Genomic DNA, 27,975 nt, shown 5'->3' on the forward strand with positions numbered 1-27,975 from the left:
GCACTCAGGGAGTTTGTTGCGATGATCCTACAATAACGGTAGGTTCAAAGGAGTGTTTGGGGAGCTTGCATCCCTCTTCTGCTATGCACCAAGGGCCTTGGGTAAGTTACTTCTCTTTCAAGTTTCACTGGTTTTTTGGCCCTCTGATAAGTGGGAGTTTTTGTGACTGGGTACATCCACCATGTTGACATTAGTCTCAATAAATGAAGCATTCAAATTGCATGGCATGTTAAATATTTGTAAGTGTAGTCTCAGCTAGTGTGTAGTCACGTTAGCAGGTTGTCTAACCTTTCAGGGCCTGTAGGCACATTTGAAATTGAGTAGCTTAATTCTGTGAGATGTGTGGCCGATCACAAAATGAGTAAGGGAAAAGTTGAATCTAGTAAACTGAAAATTGTATCTTGAGTTGTCACATTTTGCACAAAGTTTTCCTGTACTCCTCCTTGCATAGCACCATCAGTATTAAAGATTACATTGGTATCTCAGCTGCCCAGGGAAAATCAAGCACCATCAAGGCACATAAATGGCAATCATGGGAGTTATGGGAAAGTACCAAAAAAAGCCCAATTCCTGTTGGGGAATAGGGCATGAAAACACCGATTTAAGTTCCAGGATCTTCTAACATGGTTTATCAAATGTAACTAAAAAAACTTAAAACCTAAGTGTTAATCATGGTTTTCTTAAACCACAAAATTCCTCCTCCAGTTGTGTACTTCCTCTCAGATTTGTTGAACAGTGCTCAACTGATGTGGCTCCATTCTTTTAATGCTGGTGCTTTTAAACTAATGTCATCTTGAACTTGTTATGTGGAAAGTATTCTGGCTGTCAATTATTCTGCCATTATGGATTATTCCATTTTATTGAAAGGGAATACAGCTTTTTGATAACTTAATTTTTTGTACTTGAGAATATCCCTTTCCTTCATAGGAAGGAAATGAAGGAAATGAAACATAGGCAACTTGTTCAGGCCATTGATTAGTATCAGCCTTATCCAAATATAGTCAAGGGTGAAATATGAGGGTAGTTGTAAGCCAAACTAAATGGGCAGGCTGTTAGTCGTCCATTCCTGCTCAAAGACTCACACAGATAACAAATACCTGCATCAATTTGGGTAGCATTATCGTAACTACTTGGCTGGCTAAAACAGGAGCTAAACTAGGGATTAGAAAGGTGAATTCTATTTAATTTTGTCCAATTTGTATACGCCTAATAATTATATAGAAGAATTATTTAAATGCAAATTTTGTGTCTTTAAAAATAAAGAGAACAGAGCAAATTAGTTCATGATGGTTTATTTAATACCACTATTAAATCACAAAGATAACCATTGTATTTGCTTCTATGTGGCTGGAATAACATGCTTTGCTGGAAAAAGGCACAACTCATAGTAAGGTTTATTTTATTCATAAATCCAGTCCTGGGCACAAGATTTGAAGTCCACAAGTTCTGATTGCTTGAACCATAGTTTGATCTCTTTTTCAGCACTTTGCACAGAGTCACTGCCATGAATGATGTTCCTTCAGAGAAAAGCAAGAATTCAGTTACAAGACTTGTATAGAATTGATTACTTTTTTGGAAGCAAGGTTCTGAAAGGGACTACTTGCAGCTAAAGCCAACAAAAAATCTATTCTAAATTCTGGTTATAAGTCCAAGTATGCTACAAGATTCAATCACAGCCTCATGATTTTTCAATCAAATGTACACATGCAATTAATAGTAATGGTTCAACTTGTAATGATAGCATAGCTTGTTTATATTGCCATTCATATAGAATAGCTCTGTTGTTAAGACCTAAAAGAAAACCAGCCATTGTGAACAATTCAATTACAGTAGCCCTGAATGAGCAATTAAGCCCATCCTATAACACAAAAGCTTAAGGTATTCTTCAGATATGTTTACAGACTCTACCAATCTCTTCTTTGAAGTAGTGAGACAGCTTTAAAGGATAGTACTGTCCTAATAGCAGCTTGCAACCTTGTGGACACTCATACAAAAGTATATTTCAGCACCTACCTGCCCACTTGAATGCAGAAATCACCACGGATAGTTCCAGGCTTGGAATCTGCTGGGTTGGTTTCCCCCAGCATCATTCTGCCTGTCTTTACGACATTGAGTCCTTCCCAAACCTGCAACAATAAAATGACTTAACATCTATGCTTCACTATGGTACTTCATCAAAAAGGAGTGAGGACTGTACATTATCAAATATGCTCTTCAAGAAATTATTAAGTTAAAAGTTGATACCGCCACTTAGCAATTAAAAGGCTGTCAGGGTAGTTTACAAGATACATTAATATGGTCACTGCCAAGGGTGGAAGGTCTCCAGGGAAACAGACTAGCATGATGGGAGCGGCCACCCACAAGTAGCCACAGCTGCTGTACCACTGCTTTCTCCTTGCTCCACCGGTTCAGCTCCTGCCACCGATTAACCTGGGGGCTGCATCTTGGTGGAAATCCCATAAACTTAGAATTTCAATTGTTTAGACATCAACTGAACTTGGTAGTAGTAAGAACCCTGCTAGATGAGAGCAAAGGACTATCTCTTCCAGCATTTCGATTGGCATACCACTGTATGCCAATCAGAAGCTTCACAGGGAAGCCACAAACACAACAAGTGCAACAGCATCCTCCGATTCTTCTTGTTTGTGGCCACATCACATCTTCCAGCAGCAAGTTCCACAGTTTAACTGTACTGTGCAAAGTACTTTTTTTAGATGTCCTGAATCTCCCACCACTCAGCTTCATTGAAAAGACCACGGGTTGTAGTATTATGAGGGTGAACAAATAACATCTCCCAATACACTTTCTCCACACCATACATAATTTTATACATATTCAGCATGTCCTACTTGACTCAATCCTTTTTCTAAGCTAAAAGTACCAAATGTTTAATCCTTCTCCCAAAGGAGCTGCTTCAGCTACTTGATCATTCGGTTGCCCTTTTCTGCACTTTTCCCAGTTCAACAATATCCTTATTAAGCTGCAGTGACAGGTGCAGAACACAGAGATGCACTAAGTCATCCTCAACCACACGTACACTACTCAACCCTGTGCTGTGCAGGCCTTTCCAGTGCAAACTAGGCTACAGAACAAAACACTGAGAGGAACATGAATATGTGAAAAACCTCCTTCCCAGTCTTCCAAAGTATTCAATATGAGTCTTACTTAGAGCAGACCTACTGAAATGAACAGTACTTCAGTGTTCTACATACTCTCAAGTACCTAAGCCCACTGGCACAAACTACCAGTAGCTAGAACTCTGCAATAATCTGAAGAGACCTGTTATTTCTCTACAAAAACACAAGCTGTATGCATCTCACAAAGATCAATCCAAGACAGATCCAGCCCTACTGGTGCTGAATGCACGTGTTGGCCCTGGCCCCTAGATCCCACTAAGAGTAGCTATCACACATTTGGCATTGGGACAGACTGTGTTTACATGCTTATGGCTCCCCTCATGGACAGTCATTTGAAGTTCAAGGTTGCTCAGTGAGTTTCCCTTTGATTACAATTCTCCAAGAAATAGCTACTTTCAGCTGTGTAGTTAGGTCTAAGCAAATTCCTTAAATGAGGTGGCAAAGTCTTGTGGCTTTGCCTCACTTATAAATATGTTAAGCTACCCTTCGTCTTTCCCTTAATATTTCAATTCAAAATGGGAAAGAAGAAAGGTCAGTCCTGTGTGTGTTTCCTGGAAAGCCCCATAATTCAGTGGCTTTACTTTCAAAAAGACATGCTTAGGACCAGGCTGCAGCACATTCACAGCACAACTTTAACAGATTACAAGGTATTCCTTTTGAAAGCAGCCTATCAGCTGTCCATCCTCCTGGCAACTTGAGGTTACTGTTTCTACACAAGGGAGCCATCGAAATAGCATCAGCAGAATCATAATTAAGCAATAAAATCAAGTGGTTAAGAATTTTAATGCCGTTAGGAAAATAATTCTATTCTTACTCTATCAAACAAATAGGAAGGACCTATTTCTACCATGAGATGGAACGTGGAGATCTTTGTAGAAGCACATAAATCTGGTCTAAATAAATGGACAGATGATGAAAAATGGTTGGCTGACAGCAATATTACAATGTGTAAAGACTGCCAACTTCCTCCACCAACGTAAAGGAACTAGTTTTAGTCCTGTTCTAACAATACTGTACATGTTAGCAACATCTAAAGCACATCCTGGTCATCAGTGCCTTATGTTGCTTTAAAATTTGAACATTTCTAGCCCTGCTGAACTTCAGATCCTAACTGATTATTGTGCATTGAATGCTGCAAGTAAGATTAAAAAGATACCACACTGGTTATCCATAGCATGTTCACTGAGGAAAAGATAGAGCTATATTTAAATATTCTCTGCAGCATTTATTCATTCTGCCCTAATATAAGAAAAAGGTTGTTAGGGCTGAGATATGCATAGTCATGCTGCAGAGGAAAACAACTAAACTACTACAGGCCTAAGCCGCCTCATCTTTCTCTACCTTTCCACCACACTCGAAAGAGGCTAGGCTTAATAATATTTATTCATCATTGGCTATAAGTTTATGCATGAATACTTACCATGGCTACTACAGGCCCTGAACCCATGTATTTAACCAAGCCAGCATAAAAGGGCCTATCTTTCAGGTCAATGTAGTGTTCTTTGAGATGTTCTTCAGAAGCCTTTAAAGTGAAGAAATACAGAAATGAATTAACCCCCATTCTTGATCACTGGAAGGAGCTGCTTAACCATTCCTACTTGGAAGCCCTTCCGCTGTAATTGAAATAATGCAGTGTCAAACAGTGAGTAGCAAAGCACACATAACTCAGAGGGAGACTGAGATACGATAACTACAGTCTATATTTGGGCAGTTTCAACAGAACTAGCTATACTGTTATTGAAAGGGCTGCATATTATCTTATCCAGTATAAGCTTCTAGTCAAGGTCATGCAAACTGCTTGGCACTGGTTACACAGAACTGCCTGCACTTTGAGAAATGGAAGATTGCAAGCCTGATCAGTTTGATGACAAAACTTGTGTATGTACTACTGAAGGGTCATTATTCCAGCAACAGATAATAACATGATTAGGATGTGTTTTCATTTTAAAGTAGCTTTTGTTCTGCCTTAGCAGATGTGCACAAAGGTGCTGAAGGTGCATCTAGCTTTACAGTGATTATAGGAACTGAAATATGGATGGCACACACATCTCTTGGCCCACAATATTTGCTTGAGGAGTCACCCCCTCCAAAACTAGTATGGAGCAACTGATACATGGATTATTTGATAAAGACATGTTTTAATATTTTAGGCCATGTCAAAAATAAGCAATTCAAACAAATTCCAGCCCAACCTCAGTTGCTTCCATGAATGGTTTTGACTTCTCTTTACTAGTTCCGCCCTTACCTCACTTTACATAGGAAAGAGAACAATATATTCATGGTCTAACCAGTAACGTATTTCCACTGATAGATACTCCATATTGATACACCCTTACTTTCAAAAAGCCATACACCCTTGTTTTAAATAATAGCAAAGTTCCTGTATATATTAACTAACCTTCACTATATAGTTCTATGAAAGTAAAGGTGAAACTTACCTTCATAAATTTCATAGCGACCAAACGAAATCCCTTCTGTTCAAATCGCTTGATAATTTCACCAATTAATCCCCGCTGGACTCCATCAGGCTTGATGGCAATGAACGTGCGCTCTGTGTTGGAAGACATTATTCCACTACAAGAGAAATGCAAAGAGAAACCAGTGAAGACCAAGAGCAAGACTGAACAACAATGCCATTTTCCCATCATGGAAGAAAACTAACAACAGAAGATGAACTGACAGGTCAAAGATAGCAATTAAGATAAACAGTATTTTAAAGTAGGCCAGAACTCACACAACATGCAACAGGCACTGCAAGGAAAAGTCGAATGAATTGGGTACATTTAGGTTGGATGACAGAAGAATGAGGGAGGGTATGATAGAACTCATCAAATAGCTCTAGGGCGGTAATACAGAAGAGGACAAAGGGCCCCTTTGCACATACTGGTGGCAAATCATGGATTAATTAAACCATGATTTGCCATGACTATGTGAAATTAACACATCATATGCTGGGTTCTGTGCTCAATGCCTGCTGCAACCATTCTGAATATGTGATCTTGGATTAGAGGTTTCCATCCAAATGAAGAAGCAATCTTGTAATTTCTAAAATAATTTATATCTACTCAAACATGGTCATTTTCTTTTCACCGGATTAAAATAAACTTTACTAGTCCTCCTTGTAATGAAATAAAAACTTACCCTGCTCTATCAGTGATGGACATTTAATTTTTTTTTCCTATTTAATTTTTGGGAGGGGAAGGCTAAACCAAGGCAGAGTGAAGAAGCAACTCTAGGAAGTAATAGAAGCCAATGCTGATCACTGGGCATATTTAGGACTCAATCCTGATCATTTGCTGTTGTAATGTGTTGCCAAGACATCTCCAACTTATGGCAACCCTATGAAGGAAAGCTCTCCAAAATGCCCTGTCCTTGACAGACCTGCTCAGCTCCTGAATCCTGACCATTGGAAAGGAAGTAAGATTCTCTTAACTTAATGGAACTTATTTCTGAGTAAATATGTATAGGATTGCAGTTACTGATTTCAAACTCTCAAGGGTTCTAGTCATAAGAGAGCCCTTATATGGAAACATTTTGAAGACATTCTCTTGGAAAAAAAGAACACAAGCAAAAGATATTGTTACATAAGGGATTAAAAAGTTTCATTTAAGAATGAGCCATAGCGTAAATCACATTTTGCTCGGTTGTGAGTTTACATGAGTTTGAGGTAGGAGTTGCACAACTGGTCAGGAAATATCTGGGAAAGTTTCTAAGTACATCATTATTTAAATCACCTTGATATAAACCAAATCCCTTCTATCCATCCCTGTTTTAAAAGGTGCCTTTTAAAAATAGATAGCAAGCATTAAATACTGAAATCAAATATTTTCAAACAGTAATGTTACAAAGAAATTATGGAACCAGCTAGTGGTGTTTTTTATTATTTCAAAAGAGTTCCCTTTTCTTTTCATTGCATATGCATATGGATCATGTCAAAGACTCCTGGACTTGAACTTCTTTCTTTGTATCATTCTTTGGCAACCATGAGCAGTGTTTACACTATTTGTACCGACTTTGCGAAGCGCACTCCATGAAGCAGTGACTGAGTCAATACTGCTGCCTTTATTATATGCTATGGAAAGGGAACAAAGAGAAAATTCAGTACTCTGTAGAACCTGTGTGGTGAGCTCCAGGCTCCCTGATTGCACGTGGGCTCCAGCCCAATTTTTCATGCGCAAAAAAGGGAAAAAAAACAGACTAGCTTTACAATTTTGCGCGTTGCACCCCCGCAAATGAGTTTTCCTGTGACTCAGCCACCCTTCACAAGGAAAAAAAAAAGCTCTCAACTGCTCCTGTAGAAGTAGAAGCTGACTTCCAGGGGTAGCAACGCGGGAGCATCCTCCTCCAGGTTCACCCTAGAAAAGGGCTCCTTTCTCTACTTCGCTGCAATTCCCAGAACTCCCGCCCCAGCCCACATCGCCATACTGGTGATGGAGCCGCTGGGAACTGTAGTCCACCAAGCCGGCCAGCGCACCGACAGGGAAGGTCCCGCGCCTTCAGCCACGGCCACACCCACGTGCCAGAACACGCGGGTCCTCGCTTCCTTGGGCGGCGTGAGGCGAGGCTCGCGCTCAACCGGCTAGGCTGGGGAAGGGCCCTTCACCTTCCGCCCGGTGACCGGGAGGGAGCTCCGCCGAACGCAGCGGGGCTTCCTTCCGACGAGGCACATGTGAGCCGGCGCACTCAGCCGCCACCTCTGCTGCGAGCAGGAGAAAGCGGATGCGCCTCGTCCGCCTTACCTCGCGATGCCTGAACCGGGGGATTGCGGGCGCTGCCCTCCAGGCGGCTGCGAGAGCGTCCAAAGGGGAGTGCCCTCCCCAGCCCGCCGCTTCCCCCTAAGCCGGTCCCGGCCATCTTTTCTCCCCCCACTCCATGCCTTCCTACCCTTGTCCCCAGACCGCGTTACTCCTCACAGGATTTCGTTAGCCCGAGGAGAGAGAAGCGCAGCGCTTACCTCAAGTGCAGCGAGCCTTTTTCCAGCCGGACAACGTGGCTTCGGGAGCTGCCTCGCCGCAAACCTGCTGGGGAAGAGGCGGAGCGAGGCCGGGCAGAGGCCGGAGACGGAAGCTGGGCCGCGCCAGGAGCAAAGAGGGCGGTCTCTGGAGCGTGCAGTCGCCGCCGACTCGCCTGCACGTTCCCTCTCCCTTCTTGCTTCCGTCTTCACGGTCGGAGGTGGGGGCGCCTCTTCCCCCGACAACGCCGATACTGCAGGAGCGGACCGAGGGCTCTTCGCGGGTCTTTCGTCGCGAGGAGTGGAAGAAATAGCACGAGCAGTCCAAGGAAACGAGGCGATTCAGATGAGGACTTGAGAGCGTTTTGCAGAGAGAAAAAGGGGGCCAAAGGAGGCGTCTTTTTCACACGTTGCATGTGCCCGTTTACACGTGGTGCGGCGCTCGAGCATCTCTGGATCGCGTTCGCGCGTTCGCACGCAGGGAGAGCAATCTCCCCGCCACACGCTCTCTGCCATCGGCTTGGAGCCCAAGAACGTAAACCACAGCACAGGCCCAGGTGGTCCTAAGGGTATGTTCACAAGTCATCAACCTTTAAGGAAGTGCGGATCAGCATAAGGGATCGTCCTAAGCACGTGAGATGTGCTGTGTGAGACCAGACCATAGGCCTGATTGGTTCAGTACTCTGTTCCTGGAGTGGTCAACCAGCTGTCTTGCGAAGTCCGCAAGCAAGCCATGAATGCAATGCGCCCTTCCCCTTGTGTCCCCAGCAACCAATATTCAGAGGTGAACTGCCTCTGATCCTGGAGGCAGCACATGGCCATCATGGCTAGTAGCTATTGAAAGTCTTATAAAATGAGCGCTACACATACTTTGGAAGCTACCTACCCTGATCATCAGTGCTACAGAATGAGTACAGATGCAGGATTTGCTGCTTTGTAGTAACTCTTCCCAAATATGTTAATATATTGTCCATTCCAATGGTTGCGTGAAATTGATGCCTCTGCTGTGGTCTTTAGAAAGTGTCCCTAGGTTAGGCATGGTGAATGGCTTTCCTCATGTTGTTAGACTGCAACTCCAGTCAGCCCTAGCCAGTAGTGAGAGATGACAGGAGTTGCAATCCAGTTACCGGAAAGGCCATAGATTTCCCATCCATGAACTAGGGTCACAATTGTATGCATGCTTGCTAGTGGGTTTCACTTAATTTCCTGGACCAGAGAATAATTCCCTGGATGCATTATTCCTTCCATTTTGTCTTCTCAACAAGATTGCTTGGGACTGGGATATCTAAAGGAATACCTGTCTCCATATATCCCTACCAGACCACTCAGGTTATCAATGGAGGCCCTCCTTTGTGGACCACCCCCCCCCAAATGAAGTGAGGGGGGAATCGGCAGGGAAAAGGGCCTTCTCTGTTGTTGCATATTACCTTTGGAATTCCTTTCCAAGGGGGGTGCGATGCACCGACTTTTGTCTTGCTTTTGGCGCCAAGTTAAGACCTTTTTATATAGTATCTGGTTTTAGATTGGACTATTGGTTTGCTGCTGGTTTATTGTTTTAGTGGTTATTGGTTATATTGTGTTTAATATTTCCTCCTGTTCTATTTCTGTAGTTGTATTATATTGTATTTTAATCCTATTCTGTTTTATGTTTTTGTCTGTTGTTGTTATTCATTTTTATTTGTATTTTTTATATTGCACTGTGAGCTGCCCAGAGAGCCACTGACTATGGGGTGGCATACAAATGCGATAGATAACTAAATAACAAGCCTGTGAGGTAGGCTTTCTGCGATGGGGGTGTCATAAAAATGTTAAATAAATAAATAAATAAATAAAAATAATAGACTGACCTAAGAGAAAGTGGCTGGCCCACAGTCACCCAACAACCTTTGTACCTCAGTAGGAATTTAAATCCAACTCGTTGTACCCTTTATGCAATCCAGTATTCCTAAAATCTTATCTGAAATTATCCTGTGCTTTAGTTTGCTCAAAAGAGGCACCTAGTTTAGGCAATATGCAGTTTGAGAGTAATTATTCAGTTAATCATCCAGCTATTAAGCAGCTAAATTCCATTAATGGTTGACAGCCTTGCAAAAGATACTAAATTATAACTGCCAGCCAAGTGAAGTATATGCTGTTATAGTTTATAGTGCTGAATTCTAAATATTCTCAGCTCAGAACTAAATAGCACAATTGTTTACCATGGAATGAGTCACGGTCCCAATCCAGTGCTGGACTTCATTTTTCCACTACTTAAAAGTCACGTGTCCCGTGCCACACCACTGGTAGACCAAGCCTTTGGGGCAGCAGGTTAATTTTCCCCCTGCACAAAATCCACTGTCCCCTCCAGAGTTGCCATTAGCACTGAGAGGTTGGGACAGGGATCATACAGGTGCACATCAGCCCCCTCCCCCATGAGTAATACGAGCTTCAAGGGGGCAATTTTTGGTAGGGAAATTGCAAGGGAAAGCATCCTCCCCTCCCCTCCCCTCCCGCCGTGCTGCAAGGTGCAAGTACATCTCTTAAGACTTGGAAGGTAGCAGGGGAAGCCAAGCAATTCAATTATAACACATAGTTTGACCCTCAAACATCATGCTAAACCATGGCTTGCAGTAAAGGAGGGGACATAAGCTTGGGAAGACTGGAGTACCTGCTTTATGTGCAGGAGAGCTCAGGATCAGTCTCTGCCTCTCCCATTAACAGGATCTGTTAGCTGTTGAAAAGAAAGGCCTCTGCAGAGACCCTGAAGAACTGTTTCTGCCACCTGGTCTAGCATAAGCCAGTTCATAGTTGAGGATGCTTCCAAATGTACACACAAATCATATTTAGAGCAGTGTGTCTGCTTTCATTTACTATCAGCAGAGCCCTCCAGAGACAGTGGGCTCTGGAGGCAAAGCCACAGCTTACATTTGTTCATTTAGACATTGTATTGAACCATACTGAGAGCAAACCATGAAGGTGGACCTGGAGACGTTGCATGAAAAACAGAAAGGAATTTTAGTAGTACTGTTTTAGACAGGAAAAAGTCCATGACTGGCTGGGAAATGTTGGGAATTATAGGATTTTCCCCCTGTGTAACCATACATAGCATTGTGGCCTTTAGTTCCCACTGAAATCCATGAGAATTAATTAATTACTTAGAGTCTGGCTATAACCCATGATTTGCAAACCCATTTCAAATCATTATTCCAATTTTATTTTACTAGCCGTCACAAATCAGTGATGAACCAGCAAACCAGTTTAGCTTGGAGTGTGGCGTAATGCTTAAACAGAGCCTGCCTCTGTGGTTTGTATTATGGTCCAGCTAATCACAAGAAAAAAAGTCCATGTATATAAAGAAAATGAGTAAGAAGAATGAAGAAGCAATTCTATAATGCCCTCATTGCAAACAGAATAATAAAAACGAGTAACAGGAGGCAGGGCTTACTGAATGACTCCCACATTAATCTTCTTTTCTCATAAAAGTATGTTTCATAAGCAGTTGTACTAATCTAGCTTTAGAATGACACAAGGGAGCAGTGCTTGGTGAGGGAGAACAGAACAAAGGAGTTTAATAACCATCGGTACAAAGTGTTAGTCTCAGTGATACTGGAACCTGTGCATACCAATGTTAAATAAGCACAAACGTGATATTTACTAACCTTTGTTGCAGCTTAATCATATATCCTATCTTTCTTTCATATGCATTGATTTACTTTGCATTTAAATTTATAGTGCAGTGGCTTATATTGCAGTATAGCACCTATTACTTGACGTTTTAACTTGAAATAGAATAACCCCTTTTACTAATCCATGTTAAGCAGTATCTTCTTTTTCCCTAATCACTTGTATAACATTCTGTGTCCAAGAGAGCAGTTTGCATCCAGTAACAACACATAGGCACAGGCTTAGCCTAAAATATTAGGTTGACTCCACTGAGTACAATCAATTTAGATAATAAAGATAAAGCACATGTACTTGACAACTGCTGAATAAGAACAGATAAAAAGTGCTTTCACATCCTTGACCCCATTACTTTTTGTAATTTGAATGACATAATCTCCAATTTAATAAATATTTTTCCTTCAAAACAACAAACATAACATCATCTATGTTTTAAACCATACCTGAAACATTTCCACAAATATACATGAAAGTGCATGGTGGGAGTGGAAGAACAACGCTAAAGGATAACAGAGGTAGAGACTCTTTCAAAATCAATAGTAGAACAAAGGGATAATAAACAAGGTACACATTAGCTAGCTTCTGACAACACAACAACCCACATTTGAGTGTTGAGAATGGATTAAGTGTGCGCTGTCACTGAACTGTGAGTGGTTCAAATGCGGATTATTGTCTTGTCTGATGCCATCTGCACTAACAGCATGGTTTGTGAACCGCAACTACGCAGGAAGAGAACCCATGGTTTCTTGTGGGGTTGTCAACTGTAGATTGCTTATGGTTAACAAAACATGGTTTGTTAGGGAAGCAGAGTTCGGACAACACATTATTAAGTCTGAAACTAGCCATTCAGTTTTTTTAGTCATAGATCCATGAGTGATCACACCTTGTGTAGTCAACCAGTTCTTCAGCAGAGAACCATAGGTTAATTTCCGTCTCGGCGCTTTCTAGAGAGTCGCTTCCATGAATTATATTTCTAAAGGGGAAAGAATGAAATAATTAGTTCTACTGTGATGAATTGCACAGAACATTAATGGAGAAATTTGGAGAACTTTGGCCAGTCATTCAAAAGCAAACATATTAGTACATGCTGCACTGTCCAGTGGCTCCTGCCAGGATGCTTCTGACAGCCAAAGTGACTTTCCTAGCTAGAAACACCCCAAGAGGAAAAAGCTTGGGTTACACGCAACAACAAACATCTGCACATAAATTTGCACAATAAAACTTTGCTTTTGGTAGAAAACCTCACATGCCTTCCAGAACGCTCCAGCATCGCCCTCACTCCCAGAGCGGATTTGGGGGCACGGAGATTTACAAGGCTGGGAACTGTTCCATGCGTGGTTTCCATTCTGCTGGCAGATGGTCAGGGTTTGGTGCAACCTGTTGCCTCTGAACTGAGCCTTCTAGCCTTTTGCTCCTCTAATAAGTGAGGGTTAGATCTGGCTGGCACTCCCTGGCTTGTTTGGGAGCAACAAGCCAAGGAATGGGTTTGGGTATAATGCAGAGATTTTTCTGGTTGTTGAGTTCATTGTTACTGAAGCTGCTCCTGCTGCTGGGAGAGGCTGAGCAGAAGTGATCAAGCAACATCACGAATGCTGGACCAGGAGTTTGCAGAATTCTGCCTTACCATTTTGTGTGAATGCAATTATATAAGTAGCATTGATGAATTGTGCAAATCAAATAGGTGCTTTTTTCTTTGGTCTTCATATAGTCAAAAGGAAACTCTCAATATATATTTTTTCATTTTACATATAATAAGTATGTGCTCAAAGTCATACTTCACATATTTTGAATGGATTTATCATTACAGCCACCTGTATTTCAGTAACTGCTCACTAGAGTCAAAAATCTAATTCTTTTTATCCACACCAAAGATAAGAAATTAGATGCAGATCTTTGGTTCCATCAGTGAAAGGAGACCATCTGCAGAATGGGACTCCTATGCCTTCTTCCCCCTGCTCCCCAAACAGGTGAGGGAATCTTCAGGGGAGAGGATGCGGATACCTTTCCCTAGTGGAATGAAAGGTCTGGATCCAGCTCAGAACATTTCTTTTCCAAAGTGCCTTGTTCAACTGCATTCAGATTTCCCAGTCCTAAAGTCAATCACATTCCATAATGCCCCTTGTTAGACAAGGCTGTAATAATTTTAAGGACACCCTCAAGGGTAGGAATATCATTCAGTGTCCTCATTTTAAAGTAACCCTGAAGCGTTACGAGAGTATTAATGGAAGGTGCAGGCTAACCTGGACAAAAATCTGCTACCTCCCTGCCACCCAGTGTATCAATGTAAGGAAATGTGGCAACTGGGACTGAGTCACCTGTAGCCAACAGAATTAGGAGGAAACTTGCTGAGACAATGTGCAAAGTCAGGGCCATCTTAGGCCTGTTGGGATATGAAAGTCACCTATCAAAAATCAATGAATCAGATCTTTTATAAATATTCCTTTGCACTCCAAATATCTGCATTTACATTTAAAAAACTTGGATACATTTTCATTCTCAGTTATATATGCAGACCAGGACTAGTAATTAATTTAATTTTATAAGAGAATTCAGAACCTACCTGCCAACTTGTACACAGAAGTCTCCACGAATAGTGCCAGGTTTGGAATCGGCAGGGTTTGTTTCTCCCAGCATTACTCTCCCAGTCTTAACTACATTAAGGCCTTCCCACACCTTCAACAATCAAAGTACTGAGATTAAAAATGAGTCCCCTAATAAGTTATAAGAAGAACACATTCTCACCATTTTACCACAATATTAATAATGCTTATTCTGTCCATAAACTTAACAGGAGCAGGCATATGCTAGTCTTCTTTCAAGGAATCTTTTCTCTTTTTGGGTTATTCAGTACTTCCTGTGCCAAATATTGCCACTGTTCAGAATTTTTTTCTTCATATAGTATAACCTCTGCAATTAGGACAGTTACACGGCAAATAATTCTATGTATACCATGGGCACTCCATTGAAGAATGCTGATGACATAACTGCTAACGAACTACATCACCTCCCCCAGTGCTGTTCCTAGTTGCTTCCACATTGCAGACATTTTGAAATAATGGATCCACTGACAAAATGATCCTATGTCCCCTAGACATTGTCTCAGGGGTCACAGGATACTTTGGATTCCCAGCTTCAAGGTCAGGGGCAGTGTTTGTATCTTGGAGCTAGGAGTAGACTCCTCTGCCCTTCCCCATCCACTTGCAGCCAGCACAGTTCTTTTTGTGGAAGGAACTGCATCAGCTACTTTCCCAGATCAGAAGAGCTGCTGAAAGGGGTTAAAAGGAGGCTCTGAGGGGGCAGCAGGGAAGGGAGGAGACTGGAGTGGCTGGATTATGAGGTATTCTGAAGGTGCTCCAGGCTCTGTCCCTCACATTCTGAGATGCTGTTGCTAGACATCCAAAAATGGCTGCCCAGCAAAAAGGCAGAGCAGGAGGCGCAAGGAGATGAAAATGGTCTCTACTGCTTTTTCTGCTCTGCTGGGAGTAACCAAAAGGCTCTGAGCTCAAAGGTTTATTCTCATATCCACAGCATTGCACCTTCAGTCCTACTTATTATTATTACATTGCATCAGAAATTCAGTTAGTTACGATTAATTTAAGCACTACTGATTTCAGTGAATCTACTTTAAAGATGGCAAAGTTGAGATCAAACCGAATACATTAGAGATGGGCAACTCACACCCTTCTAGATGTTTTGGCTTTCAATCCTCATCACCCTGAGCCAGCTTAGCCCACAGCTCACAGTTGTGTAGTGGTTTACTCTGAAGTGCTGGCACTCAGCATGGCAGTTCCTATAGCTACTTTCCCAAGAAAAGTCCAAAATTGTAGGCAGCCCTGGGATCCATAACCTCAAAGCAATTTTAGAAATGTTCTGCTTAGGTGCAGATATTTTGTGAAGCAAATGGATCTTATTAGATCATTCAGCTATTCCAAAATACTTTACATTTCAGTGAGGATTACAGTTACTGAGAAAATTAATTTACCACAGCCACAGTAAAAACTGAGCTAACAGCAGGGAACAGGAAATTAATTCTAAGGGAAGGTGTTCTTTCTGCAAATAAAAAGTTCCAGCACTGTGTCCCTGTGAGCTGTGGTTCCACTATTACACTGATGGTGGGGAGCAAGAGGAATAGTTAGCCCAAACATCTTGACAGCCAGAAGCATTCATTCATTCATTCATTCATTCATTCATTCATTCATTCAATTTCTTTCAATATTCATTAAATATAAATTCAATGTATTCAATAAGTGAATACAATTCAAGCATACACTCACAGTAAGAAGAACCCACAGGCTGAATGAGAGCTAGATTACCTGCCTCTTTTTAAAGTATGCTGCATATATTTGATTTACTTTTAAAGAAAGCAATGTTTAGTTGTTGAAATCTTACCATGGCTACAACAGGTCCAGAGTTCATATATTTAACTAAACCAGCGTAGAATGGTCTGTCCTTCAGGTCAATGTAGTGTTCTCTGAGAAGATCTTCAGAGGCCTACAGGAACAAAATGCTTAACATAAAAACTTAATAGCATCTTATGTCACATAGAATTAGCCACATGAGTGGTATTGCTCTTTAAATTGCACACTTTTCAAATACTGGTCCTAGGACTGCTTTTGAAAAGTGGTTTAGTTGGTTAGTACAACTTGAAATATTATTTCTTCTGGTTTTGGCAGCAAGCTGCTTGCCACTCAAGTACATTCAATAAAACGGTTTTTGAAGCTCCAAGAATATATAGAGTGCTAAATTTAAAATATGCCACTAAGGACACAACTTTCCGCCCAAGGACAGCCATGTACTAAATTTAGAGTACTCAGCATGGCTTTATCTTCTAAATACTGGAAAGTTTCCAAACTATAGGTCATCTTGTAAATTAACTTACACCTCTGCCTAAAGTCCATTTTGAGAAGAAAGCAACATAAAAGTGTGTGATCTGAATACCTTGACAGAAGAGGCATGAACGAAGAAAACTCACCTGCATAAATTTCATGGCGACCAGTTTGAATCCCTTCTGTTCAAATCGCTTGATAATTTCTCCCACCAAGCCCCGCTGAACTCCATCAGGCTTGATGGCAATGAAGGTGCGTTCAGCCATTGTCCTGCCACACAGGAAAGCAAACAGTGGCAATCCTGAATAAAATCCAGCTACGAGAGACGTCTAAATGGTACCGTACACAGTTTGTCATCATAGTGTGCTGTAGGATTAGGCTGGGAACAACTCATCAGCTGAAGAGATTAAGAACAGGGTACATAGAATATTTATATCACATCAGAACTAACAGCCCAGCTATGGTCTCACAAATATGCCAAGCAGCTGGTCATACACATCACTGGGGAATGAAGAATCAGGAAATACTGCACTGGATCAAAATGGGATGATGTTACAGGTACACTCTAAATTACATAGTACTGAAGATCTTACACAAAACATTCCATAACTTTGATTTAATATGTCAGGCATCTCTTACTGGTTTTCAGAACAAACCAGTAAGCCTTACCAATATATATTCAAAAGGTTTTCCCCAAGATCAAATAACTATCGTTCAACTTGAAACATGGCAATTTGACTTTACTTTCCATATAGGACAGAAGTGATCGCATTTTGTACAAGATGCTTTGTTTGAATGAAGAGTAAACCCACACTTTACACATTTCCCTTTTCTCAGACCATCCCAAATTCCTTGTCTGATCCTAAATACATTTATTTGGAATGTCCTGCTTACATTGAAACGTTCTTTCAAGTAAGTTTTCCAACAATGGAGTGTCAGAAAAACCAGCAGGCTCAGTAACATAAACTACTTGCAACTTCATTCCGACACTGGTTAGTGTACAAGTTCCACTTTATCTAGCATTGTTCCTAAGTGACATTTTAGTAACTACAAACCTTTGGGGGAAATGGGTCCAGGCATTTAAGCTCCCTACAGCTTCAACAGTGATGGTTTCCAATAGAGTTATAATCATTAACCTTTCCCCAGTGAAGCAGACCTCAAAACCTCGGTGCCTGCTACTTCTTCTCTCACCCCGTCCTGCCGGCATGCCCCTACTCACATCCCTCCACACTGACCTGAGTCCCTACATGCTGTCCTCCTCGAGGAATGCTCCATAAGCACACCTCTGGATCCATCTCACAATCTCTCATACACCTCCTCCTTCCTTCTGCTTCAGTAGCGGTACCTCTACAATGCCTTCTAACACCTACGGCACCTCCAGTTTCTAGATGGACCTTTTATTGCGGCATTGCTCTGCTTCACTCATTAATTTTCTGCTGGTCCGAATGGTATCTTCCACTTGTAGTCTGGCTCTCCTGTGTTTCTCCAGCACTTCTGGTCATCTCCTCTTACATCTACTAAGGGAGCTTCTAGATTGAGGACTCTTGGTGCAGTCAGAAGGTCCTGTGCAGCTGCTCCATCTTTTCTTTCTTTCTTGTACTAAATCCACAGTAAGAGAAAAGATGGAAGGAGCAGTGGGAACATGCAGGAGAGTGGCAAGAAGACAATGATGTCCGGACCCACGGTAAAATGCCATGACTGAGGCAGAGCAATAAGGCCATCAAAGCCTCATCTGGAAGCATCCTGCATATGAAAAGGTGGAGCGGCTTCACAATGCCTTTGGATTGCTGTTATGCCCCTCTTGACTGGAAGCAGCCCAGATCCCTCCAAGTATCCTCCGGCTTCACAATTCCTCCTTGCCCTTTATGCACCCGTACCTGCCTCCTGAGTGCCGGTGCTGCAGCTGCGGAGTGGCTTGTGCTGGTGGCTGTGGTAGCACAGCCACCACTACAGTCCCCAGTCTGGCAACTGCCCAGCTTCGCAGCAGGATCTTTCCAGCAGAAGCCTTGTCCCCACATGCCCATTATCGGTTTGTGTTGATCGCCTCTTCTCCTCTTTGGCAGCTTAAAGGCAAAACAGGGTTAGCATCCTGGTTCTGCAGGCTGCAGACGCCATCTGCTGTTGCTTTCAAAAAGACCACTTGTTTCTACCTACCACTCGGGTTTCCTCCCTAAAAGAACCAAGAGTCTTGCGGCACTTTTGAGATTACACCATAATAGCCATGTTTAAGTTTTTAAGGTGCCTCACAATTCTTGGTTGTTTTCACTGGAAAAGGCTTCACGGTGCTACTCCCCTGCAGTCCAAATTCCATTCAAACTTGAGCAGCATCTTCATCATCAGTTCCACTAAATAGCATTGGGAGGCTTTTGTTTTTAAGAAGATTGCATCATATATTCAAGGACTCCTGGTTCCAATTCATTCATTCAGCCTTGCTAGAAAACCTCTTCCCCACCAGCTAAAAAGTGTGATCTTGCTTAATGGTGATCTGTTGGGGACCAATGAGAATCTCTTTTTAACTAGTACTTAGAGGACCCCATGTCATGATGTCTGATGAAATTCTGAATAAATAAAATTTCCTTTTTTTTTTAAGGCTGATTTGGCCACAGTCACGTTTTAAAGTGCTTGAATGAGGATTCAGAAAACCTTGCCCTGATGCTAGAAGAGGCATATAGCCAGCAGGGCTGGTAGCCATTGGTAGCTTCCTTCTTCATGCATTTGTCCTATCTCCTTTTAAAGCAATTGGCAAGACTAAATGAGCCAAAGCTCAGTCATAAAATGGCCGCAGAAAGCTTGAAACTGACAAGGACAGTTTGAGACTAGTAAGATTCAGTCCTGATCTTATCAGGAAACTATGTTGTCAGTCTTGTTCCTCGCACCAGGTAGACCCAGTTTAGATATGCTCAGAGATGCATTCAACTGATCTTGAAAGCATTACTAGAAATATATTACATTGCTTCTTTGTTTTGCATTCTCGGTGGCTTTGCACTGATGTTTGGTTTTGCTGAAATTTTGAAAGAATTAAACACAAATTATAAATAATAAGAATATGCTTACAGGTATGCTAATATCTGTCTACTCTGAGCCCCCTGCCTCTTTAGTCCCTTGTCTTAATACATTCAACCCTTTCTTTCCATTATCACGCGCCTCTTACAAACTCGTGTATGTTAAAAAAAAGCATCTTGTTCAGAAACTTTCTTCATAGACCCTTGTGGGCTACCTACATGCACCATATATTTCCCGATTGTCCAAATAAAGTGCCATATTCATTGACTGTACACCTCCAGCATTCTTGTGTTTACTGTCTCCTGGCACAATGCGGCACAGTGGCTGAGTGCCGCACAGGGCATTTTGGAGGGGCTTGGCTGCACATCACAACAATAGCGGTAATCCCTTTCTTAATTATGCCGAACATGCAGTTTGCCTCTCACAGCAGCTGCACTCTGGGTCTGACACTTGGACTGAGCTGCCCACCAGAACTTTGTCTTGGTCAGGCACTGTTAGTTTCAATCTCATCAGCTTATACTTGAAGCTGGGATTTTTTTGCCTCAGTGCACGTCACTTCAAACTTGCATCTATGTTCCCAAAAGCAGAAAACTAGTATCATTTACCTACGATCTATGATACCTGTCATCTAACTGTACACTTTGAGACTGATGTTTTTTCTACCTAACGTATTTTTTCCTTCATAAAAATTGGAATTATTACACGTCTCAGAATCGGTGGGTTTCAACAACTACTAATACTGTCAAATTCATATTAATGTTTGCATACCATCTAATAGCCAAAGTGCTCTGGGACATTTACAAGTCCTGTGTATGCCCTGCTTATGAGCTTCTTGAGTTGGCACTTCTCTGACCTAGAACTTTAAGAAGAAGATAAAATTATAGTATGTACGAATAAAACTGATAGGGTAAATCTATTGGTTGAACAGCCCTAAATAGGCCTGTCTCTATCAGAGTGCCTTTCCAAATAAGATCCTCTATTACAGAAGGGAAATGCAAGATGAAATTACTTGCCTAAAGTTAATGAGCCCATGGCTGAGGTATGGCTTACAACCCGCTTACTTAGGCCCAAGCCTGACACTGTGGACAGGAAAATACTAGTACATTCTTACTGTACAGGAATCACATTGAAATAAGTTAAGCTATTCCTTAGAAAATGTGTAAGTTATGTTTTGCTGAACCCTCTACATTTAATTCTGCGCTATGTCTCAATGGAAATATTCACCATCAATCTAATTAATAAAACTGATATCTCTGACAGCATATAGGGCATAGGGATCACTCATGGTATTGAAAAGCCATATCAAGTTTCTTTCATGTCATTAAACTTATCAACTGCACATCACTAATTTGCATAATCATGCCAAGAAAGCAGGACTATGGGTGAAACTTTCTTCTGCTATCCAAATGGTAAGAAACGGTTCTACAAATGCTGTTCCTGTTACTGTGGTGGAACAGGGGAATGTTTCTGTCCCCCAAAAAAGTATTCTTGAAATCCTCTGCCCCCAACTTGTTTCAAGAATGCCCTTTATTTGGTTCTTTAGCATTTGCATATACTATTTGTTCCTTCCCTTAAACTTTGCATACCATTCATGAAAATTTCATCTACAAACCTTCCTCAAAGTATTTCCTTCCTATACTCTGTATTTATATCTCAGCCTTTTGCTGTCTATCTTTTAATCCACTCATTGACTTGATCCTCGGTCTTTTCTTCCTGAGGATGCCCTTGATCCCTTCATCCTGTCCTTTTAACACGCAAGCTGTGATCTTAGACACACAAGCGTCAATGGAAATTCAGTGTCTGCGAATGCATGCCACTGTATCATGTCTGTATATTGAGTGTATTTCCCTCCTACATTTTTGATACAGTGAGAAAATTTCAGTGGCTTGTTTTCCCATGGGCTGTTCCCTTCTGTCTATGGCAGGCTGTAATATCCTTATCAGGACAATCTGTAAACAGGTATTTATATTTAGTCATGGACATGCTCTCTTCTGCTTAAGGATTGTCTGCTACCATTGACTTACCATTAACACACTGCTTTCTCCCATAATTCCCTATTTGTAAAATGAAAATAATATTTATTTATTAATTTATTTAAGACTTTTGTATGCCGTCCCCCATGCAAGGCATCTCGGGACGGCTCACAGTCAAAACATTAAATCAATCAATAAAATGACATACATTAAAACAATCCAAGCGGTAAAAGCAATCGTCACAAGGAAGAGGTTGCTGCTTAGGGCAGGCTTCCCCACACTGACACCCTCTAGATGTTTTGAACCTCAGCTCCCACCAGCTCTGGGCAGGGGAGTCATTAACCAACACATCTGGAGGATCCCAGCCAAGGGAAGGCTGGCTGAGGGTAAGACTAGATAAGAAGCTAAGTGAACAAATGGATGGATCAAGCAGGATGTTGTTTGCTTTTAAAATAGCAGCCGCGAGGGCTGGGGGCTGCTCAGAACTGGGAACACAGCACCCTTTCCCTCTATGCTACCTGATCCAACTGGAGCCCTCAAGATGTCTTGAAGTACAAATCCCATCACTCCCAGCCAGCATCCCCCCAGGCATCTGGGGGGGTACCACATTCTGGAGGGCTGGCCTATACAGTGGTCCCAAGGGGCAGAGGTGTGAGTCAGAGCATGAGGGGGAAGTTTGCACAGTAGATGAAAGGAACAGCCCTCCCATCAGTTCTGGAAAAGGATGTTTCTTAATGCATCTCATAAAATCATGCTTGTGACAGCAACCCTCTTTACTGCTGGGAAATGGCAATTTCCTGCTATTCAGAAGTCAACTGCTTCTTATTCAGCTTGCAGAATTGGATTAGAGTGTGACCTGCCCCCATGAACACCCACTCTAGGCAGCGGAGGACTGCTGTGCTCTAATCTCCTTGTACTGAGGTGTCTGCCCGGGGCCTCTGGTGCCAAAGCCTGCACTTAATCCGCTGACATGCAGCTCCACAAAGCTGGCTCTCCCCGGGTTCCGTATGTGCGGCTGTGTGTGTGCATGTGCATGCACACGCATGTGTGTGGAGGGATGTCCCAGGCTAGAGCAGGCTCCTAGAATACAACAAAGACCTAATTGTCTCTTTCTTCTATTCATGGTCACGGGGCGTGGGAATTTCCCAGTGGAGGCCTGGATTCTAGTTTTGCTGCCTTCCCCCTTTTTCATCTGAAGTGATTGTTACTGTAAGGATGCTTAAAAGCTGGACTTTTTAACATAGTGGCCACGTTCCATCCCCTTGAAATGGCGCTTTAAGTGCCATGTTTTTCATTGCCTGGATTCTTCTGGTGCATCCTTCTGTGACCTTGCTTTTTTCATGTATTCCTCTTTATCCGTATGACTCCCTTCTCTCACTTATAAAATGCTTGCTTCCTTTATGCACAGACACCACTAAAGACATGTTGTGTGCAATGCTCCTAGCACTGGCTGTGTGGAAGTGTTATGATCACTCTTTCCTTTCCATCGAAAAATATTCCAGGCATGCAGAGAGTTCTTTTTAAAACTTTATTGCAAAGAAGGGAACAGAAAAAAATGGTTTCCTTCCCATTTTCCTGTTCACCTGAGCACATGTTCACACACCCCTTTTGAAACCTGCTCCCTGCCGCTACTTCCCTCCTCCTTTCCCCTTATTGGCTAGGGTACTGAGAGTTTACACTCTTTCCGCCCGCTTACTCCACGCTGCCCCAACACCGGCCCTTCTTCCCAATTCAGCCCTGCCCTTGGTGGGCTACAATAGGCTCATTTTGTTCTGCCCAGCTTGTCAATAAACAATCAGGAAGTATTTGGCCCTCCTGCCTACGTGCCTGTTTCCCCATACCTTGTGCTATCTGATTTTAGCCTTTCCCCTCCTTTGGGCTAAGTAATTTTCTTTGTTACCTTTTCAAATCTCTTTACTCCCTTGTTTCAAATCATCCTTTCACACCTATCAGAAGCACCCCAGCATAACTTAAACCTTCCCCTGGGAAGAGTGTGCTTTCTCCAGGCAGGCCTCTTGCCCACCAGAGGCTTTATTGAGGTGCTGCTGATGGCTGTTCCTCGCAGCAAGCTTGTGCACTGTGTACAGTACCCAGGACTACATTATGCGCTGGCGTTGGTGCTGTGGCCACCTGGCATGGCAGGATCATAAGGTCAACTTGTTCAGACAAAGTGTCCCTAAATACTCTTAGTGGATGCCAGCCAGTAAAGCACCTTGATCCATGATTATGATAATCAATGACTGATCCTTGCTCAGAGACTGCCCGTTACATTTGAGAGAATTTAAACATCATGGTATACATCTCCAAAGAAATTTCTTACACAGAGCAGTCTCTGGAATGATGCTGCATTTGGCCCAGCTGAGATTAATGCAGTGCTTCAGTCTCTTTTGGAATGGCAGCATACGAGAGACCCATAGATACCAAATAGTACTTGACAATAAACATTCATTTCCCCATCATCAGCAGGGAAATATGTCTGAACATTTCTTAGCAGAGACACCTTGGTTTCCTCATGGTAAATCTTATTCTTGTCCTACAATTACTCAGGTGTACCTATCTATTCCAATATTGGATAAGAGAATACACAGATCAGAAAGCACAGTAAAAATGTGTGTTCAAACACTTTAGCTTTTGTATAGGTGCAGTATATAGTACTGAGCATAAGAACTATATAACATTTACCAAATCTTATTATAGTTAATTACTAGGTAAAACACAGTCGATGTACATCTCTGCTTAATTACCTCAGACGGTCTATTACTATCTATTTATATGTGGATTGGAATTCTTCTTCATAATCAGTCTTTTAGGATCCCAGTCTATAGCTGCAATTCTATGCACATTTGCTTCATGGAAAGCCCCTAAAATGAATACGATTTAGTTGAATAGGCCCAACAGTCTGCTGTAAACTGAGTCTTTGCTGCTCTCTAGTGGAAATTGATGCAATACCGCCTAATAAATCTGACCAGAGTTTGCAAAGCATCCTTCTCCCTCTCCTAGAATACACATCACTCCTTTCACATGGATAGTTAATTAAGAAATACTGGCAAGAATTTAAAGAAGTGCATGCATTCAACTACTGGAGAACACACTCAAACACCTTTCCAGACTGTAGTTCCTTGTGGTGAAGTCAGGGCTGTTCTCAATTTCCCTCTCTTTGGAAATAACTTGTCAAGATCCTGTGATCAAAAAAAAAGCTTTCCAAATTCTTTTCTTGGGATGCTGATCACCGACACGAGTGCAATCAATCATAAGCATGGGAAATGTACTGACTGGGAATTAAAACAACTACATTTGCATGACACCCTTTAAGAATGTTAAATCACTAAAATCTAGAAAGAGAGAGGAAACCTATTTGGAAATGCTCTTCTATGTTAGGACAGAGTGTTGACCTAGCTGCTCTCAGATGTCTCCACCCATGGAACACTCCATCCACAGAGAGCCTCCCACTTCCCATCCTTGATCCACAATTGAAATGAGGTGGGAACCCTGCAAGGAGACACAAAAAGCTAGTTTGCTTAAGCAGATCCCACATTCATTGACTAGGGTCTATCTTTATCAGTTTATTGACTACCAGTGAAGTCAAAGACACCACTCCCAAATAAACAGTTCCATAAATACAACCAAAGTCACTTGATTTCTTTTCCAAATTTGCACTAATCTGCACTGGGGAACTGCAATGTTTGGTAACTTTGAGAATGCTTTTCTAACTCATATTTACATAAAATTATAGCATAAGCTTTTCTGCACTAGAGTCTACTCCATCAGACACATTAAGTATAGTTATAAATTATTCCAACTTGCCAGGATACTTTTTGAAAATATTGATATATCGTCATTTATCCTATCAGGGAATTCAGGATAGTGTTGTATAACAACCAAAATGTAATAATAAAGCAGTAGATAAACTCCTTAACTTTTACAAGGAATGCAAAATGCATGGATGAATAAGAACATTTTGATCTGGCACAGAAATGGTTGCAATGTAAGGATCAGGTTAGTTTCTTGAGGAAGGTTATGCCCCAACTCAGAGCCTTTGCAGAGATGGCTCCATACCTCTGATAAAGGAGGCAGCTGGAAAAGGAGCTCAGAAGAAGATCTTAACAAACTGGGAGCTTGATGAGCTCTCCCTTTGGATTATACTTCTTGAATCTGATGAAATAGATTCTAGTCTGTGAAAGATTAAACCATAATAAATGTGTTAAATCTTTTGCTGCAACAGGCTAATAGTGCAATCTTGGTATGTATCAGAAGCCAGTCCCAGTGAGGTAAATTGGTACAAATTAGTAAATTAGGATTGTAGCCTGAAACAGCTACCCCCTGAAAGTATTTAAGCAAATTACAGTTAAAACATAACTTGGACCTCTAGTAATATCAAATGAAGTTGCATGACCTTCCTCTTTGTTTTTACTGCCTGTCCTATCTGTGTATTTTTGGCTAGGTTGTAGTATTTTAGCAAAGCTAGATATGGCTTGCTCTTACCTTATTTCCACAGCACATGTTCTGTAGTTCTTTTACCAAGCTTCCTAAAGCAGCCTCCCCCAATCTGGTGGCCTTCAGAGGCATTTGGAACTCAACTCCCAGAATTCCCTTCCAGCAGGGCCGTTGCCTGGGAATTCTGGGTGTTGCAGTCCAATTGGGTCTGGAAGGCACAAGGTTGGGGAAGGCTGCCTTTAGGATAAAACTGCTTAGTGACAGGAAACCTTGATAAAACACATGTATGCACATGATTAATATAGTTGGCATACTCTTGCAGAACCTGTGGAAGGAACTTATTAAAATAATATCAATATCTTTGCAAAGTGTTTGATTTTTAGAATTAAATTTTTATTGAAATATTTTGTTCATGGTGTATTGTTATCCCCAGTTCTCTTCCCCTTCTGTCCTCCCCATTAACCTCTCCCAACTGAACAGAACAAAGAATCAGACAGCAAAAGAAAAAATGTGTTAGTATCAAAACATACATTGTATAAAGCATTCTTGACTTATGGCTAGCATCTATACAACTGACATCCTCCTTTGACATGGCTGAAATGGTAAAGAAAACTGTTGCTTACACAAGCAGCAGTGCAAGCACATGCAGTCAATCCTTTTCAGAATTTTTCTTGAATTAAGCATATTTAAGAGCGAGAAGAACAAACGGAGAACGCACCCACAAAATTCTCCCTTTGTACCGCTAGCTTTTCTAAGCGGCACGTCCTTGCCACTCTGGCTTGCTTTTCCAGGAAGGTGCTGGGAGAGGCAATAAGGAAGCGACGCCTGGCCGGAGCGCCAAGCCCCTCGCCGCCCTTGCGACACGGGCCAGGCGGGGCGCTCGGCTCGTCGGCGGCGCTGGAAGCCGCTCAGAACATCACAAGACCGACAGCGGGACACACCCAGGTTTTCCCAGCCGCCGTGGCTGCCATTCCGGGGAAGACGTGACACACTGAGAGCCTTTGCCCACACCCTGCTCTCCGCTCCTGGAAGCACAAAAGGAGTTCCTTCTGCTCCATATTGCAAGGCTCTTCACCCTGTCAGCACATGATCTTTTTCGCACAGAGTACAACAGTAAATGTCGTAAAGTCACAAGATAGCTATTACTTTGCTGATAGCTTCTTACCTCATAAAACTCTACACATTGCATTTTCTCTTCCGCCTTCAAGAAGCTTTCTGAATTATTTAAAAAGGTGCACAACATTTTAAAGCTTTCTTCTCCCCCTTCCCTATGAAGGATTTTTAATCCCTTTGCCCCAAACCCCCCCAGCCAAAATGAAGTCTAACTGCAAGATCATTTTGCTCATAATTTATCTCGTTACTTTTGTGTCCCCTTTCTCCTCTCCCTAGCATTGAATTTAGGCTGCAAACTCCTTGGTGCAGGAAGCTTTATTTTTACCATGAAGGAGATTCAGCAACAGATGCTGCACCACTATAATTGTGTAATTGCTAAACACTTAATTGGAGAGGAGACAAGGAAATTGCTATCAATAACACCCAGATTTAAAGCTGAGATTACAAATCACGTTCAATTTAAATCTGCACGGTTCCCTGACCATTATGGCACTTCTGATGCAGGGTTAGCAAAATGTTGCACCTTTCTGGCTCACACCCTTGCAAGTTTCAGCTTCGTCGCGGCCCTTATTACGAACCTCCCGTGCTGGTACATCAGCCCCGTCCCACCTTATCATTTTCTTCCAAGAGCTAGCGGTCTTTCTACGAGACAAGCATTCCTACCAGCAACACCACACCCAAGGGCCCCGTGATTCCCCGGCAGCCGTATCCTGCTCACGTTGACTCGGAAGCTCTAGTGAGACCTGCACCCGATCCTACGCACGTTTACTTATTCGTTGGTAGCAAACGAGGCTTGCTCCCAAGAAGACATGCAGCGGCCCTAAGGCGCAATGAGGCTGGTGCGAAGCCTCAATGAACTCCATGGAAATTCCTTGTGT

At 42.2% G+C, this 27,975-nt stretch overlaps 2 protein-coding genes across 7 annotated transcripts; both read right to left on the minus strand.

Annotated features, from left to right (window-relative positions):
* Window positions 1-1,276: 1,276 nt before the first annotated feature.
* LOC123018135 (nucleoside diphosphate kinase B) lies at window positions 1,277-19,023 on the minus strand. Of its 2 annotated transcripts, XM_044419958.1 has the most exons (6): window positions 19,016-19,023; window positions 8,092-8,107; window positions 5,576-5,711; window positions 4,558-4,659; window positions 2,014-2,126; window positions 1,277-1,517 (listed from the first exon to the last, which is right to left on the minus strand). In XM_044419958.1, exons 3-6 carry the CDS (start codon window positions 5,702-5,704, stop codon window positions 1,400-1,402), a joined length of 462 nt encoding a protein of 153 aa, XP_044275893.1. In that variant the 5' UTR covers window positions 5,705-5,711; window positions 8,092-8,107; window positions 19,016-19,023; the 3' UTR covers window positions 1,277-1,399. The 2 variants fall into 2 exon arrangements, with proteins under 2 accessions (XP_044275893.1, XP_044275894.1); XM_044419959.1 differs by lacking the exon at window positions 19,016-19,023 and having other exon boundaries at window positions 8,092-8,236.
* On the minus strand, window positions 11,870-27,032 carry NME1 (NME/NM23 nucleoside diphosphate kinase 1). Of its 5 annotated transcripts, none has more exons than XM_044419964.1 (5): window positions 26,703-27,032; window positions 16,721-16,844; window positions 16,138-16,239; window positions 14,309-14,421; window positions 11,870-12,721 (listed from the first exon to the last, which is right to left on the minus strand). In XM_044419964.1, the coding sequence occupies exons 2-5, from the start codon at window positions 16,838-16,840 to the stop codon at window positions 12,604-12,606; spliced, it is 453 nt and encodes a 150-aa protein (XP_044275899.1). In that variant the 5' UTR covers window positions 16,841-16,844; window positions 26,703-27,032; the 3' UTR covers window positions 11,870-12,603. The 5 variants fall into 5 exon arrangements, with proteins under 5 accessions (XP_044275899.1, XP_044275895.1, XP_044275896.1 ...); XM_044419960.1 differs by having other exon boundaries at window positions 26,608-26,823; XM_044419961.1 differs by having other exon boundaries at window positions 16,721-16,971; window positions 26,703-26,760.
* Between the last annotated feature and the right edge of the window lie 943 nt (window positions 27,033-27,975).

Source organism: Varanus komodoensis, unplaced genomic scaffold (assembly GCF_004798865.1).
Source record: "Varanus komodoensis strain SLA01 unplaced genomic scaffold, ASM479886v1 scaffold11, whole genome shotgun sequence".
Classification (NCBI taxonomy): domain Eukaryota; kingdom Metazoa; phylum Chordata; class Lepidosauria; order Squamata; family Varanidae; genus Varanus; species Varanus komodoensis.

Excerpts from the sequence above, each read along its gene's own strand:
- NME1 (XM_044419964.1), bottom strand. The coding sequence starts at position 16,840 with ATGGCTGAACGCACCTTCATTGCCATCAAGCCTGATGGAGTTCAGCGG. Across the intron at positions 16,240-16,720 it reads TCGCCATGAAATTTATGCAG|GCCTCTGAAGATCTTCTCAG; the intron begins GTGAGTTTTCTT and ends TTGTTCCTGTAG. Across the intron at positions 12,722-14,308 it reads TTCTGTGTACAAGTTGGCAG|AAATATAATTCATGGAAGCG; the intron begins GTAGGTTCTGAA and ends TTTCCCCTTTAG.
- LOC123018135 (XM_044419958.1), bottom strand. The coding sequence starts at position 5,704 with ATGTCTTCCAACACAGAGCGCACGTTCATTGCCATCAAGCCTGATGGA. Across the intron at positions 2,127-4,557 it reads CAGGGCCTGTAGTAGCCATG|GTTTGGGAAGGACTCAATGT; the intron begins GTAAGTATTCAT and ends TTATTGTTGCAG. Across the intron at positions 1,518-2,013 it reads TTCTGCATTCAAGTGGGCAG|GAACATCATTCATGGCAGTG; the intron begins GTAGGTGCTGAA and ends TTTTCTCTGAAG.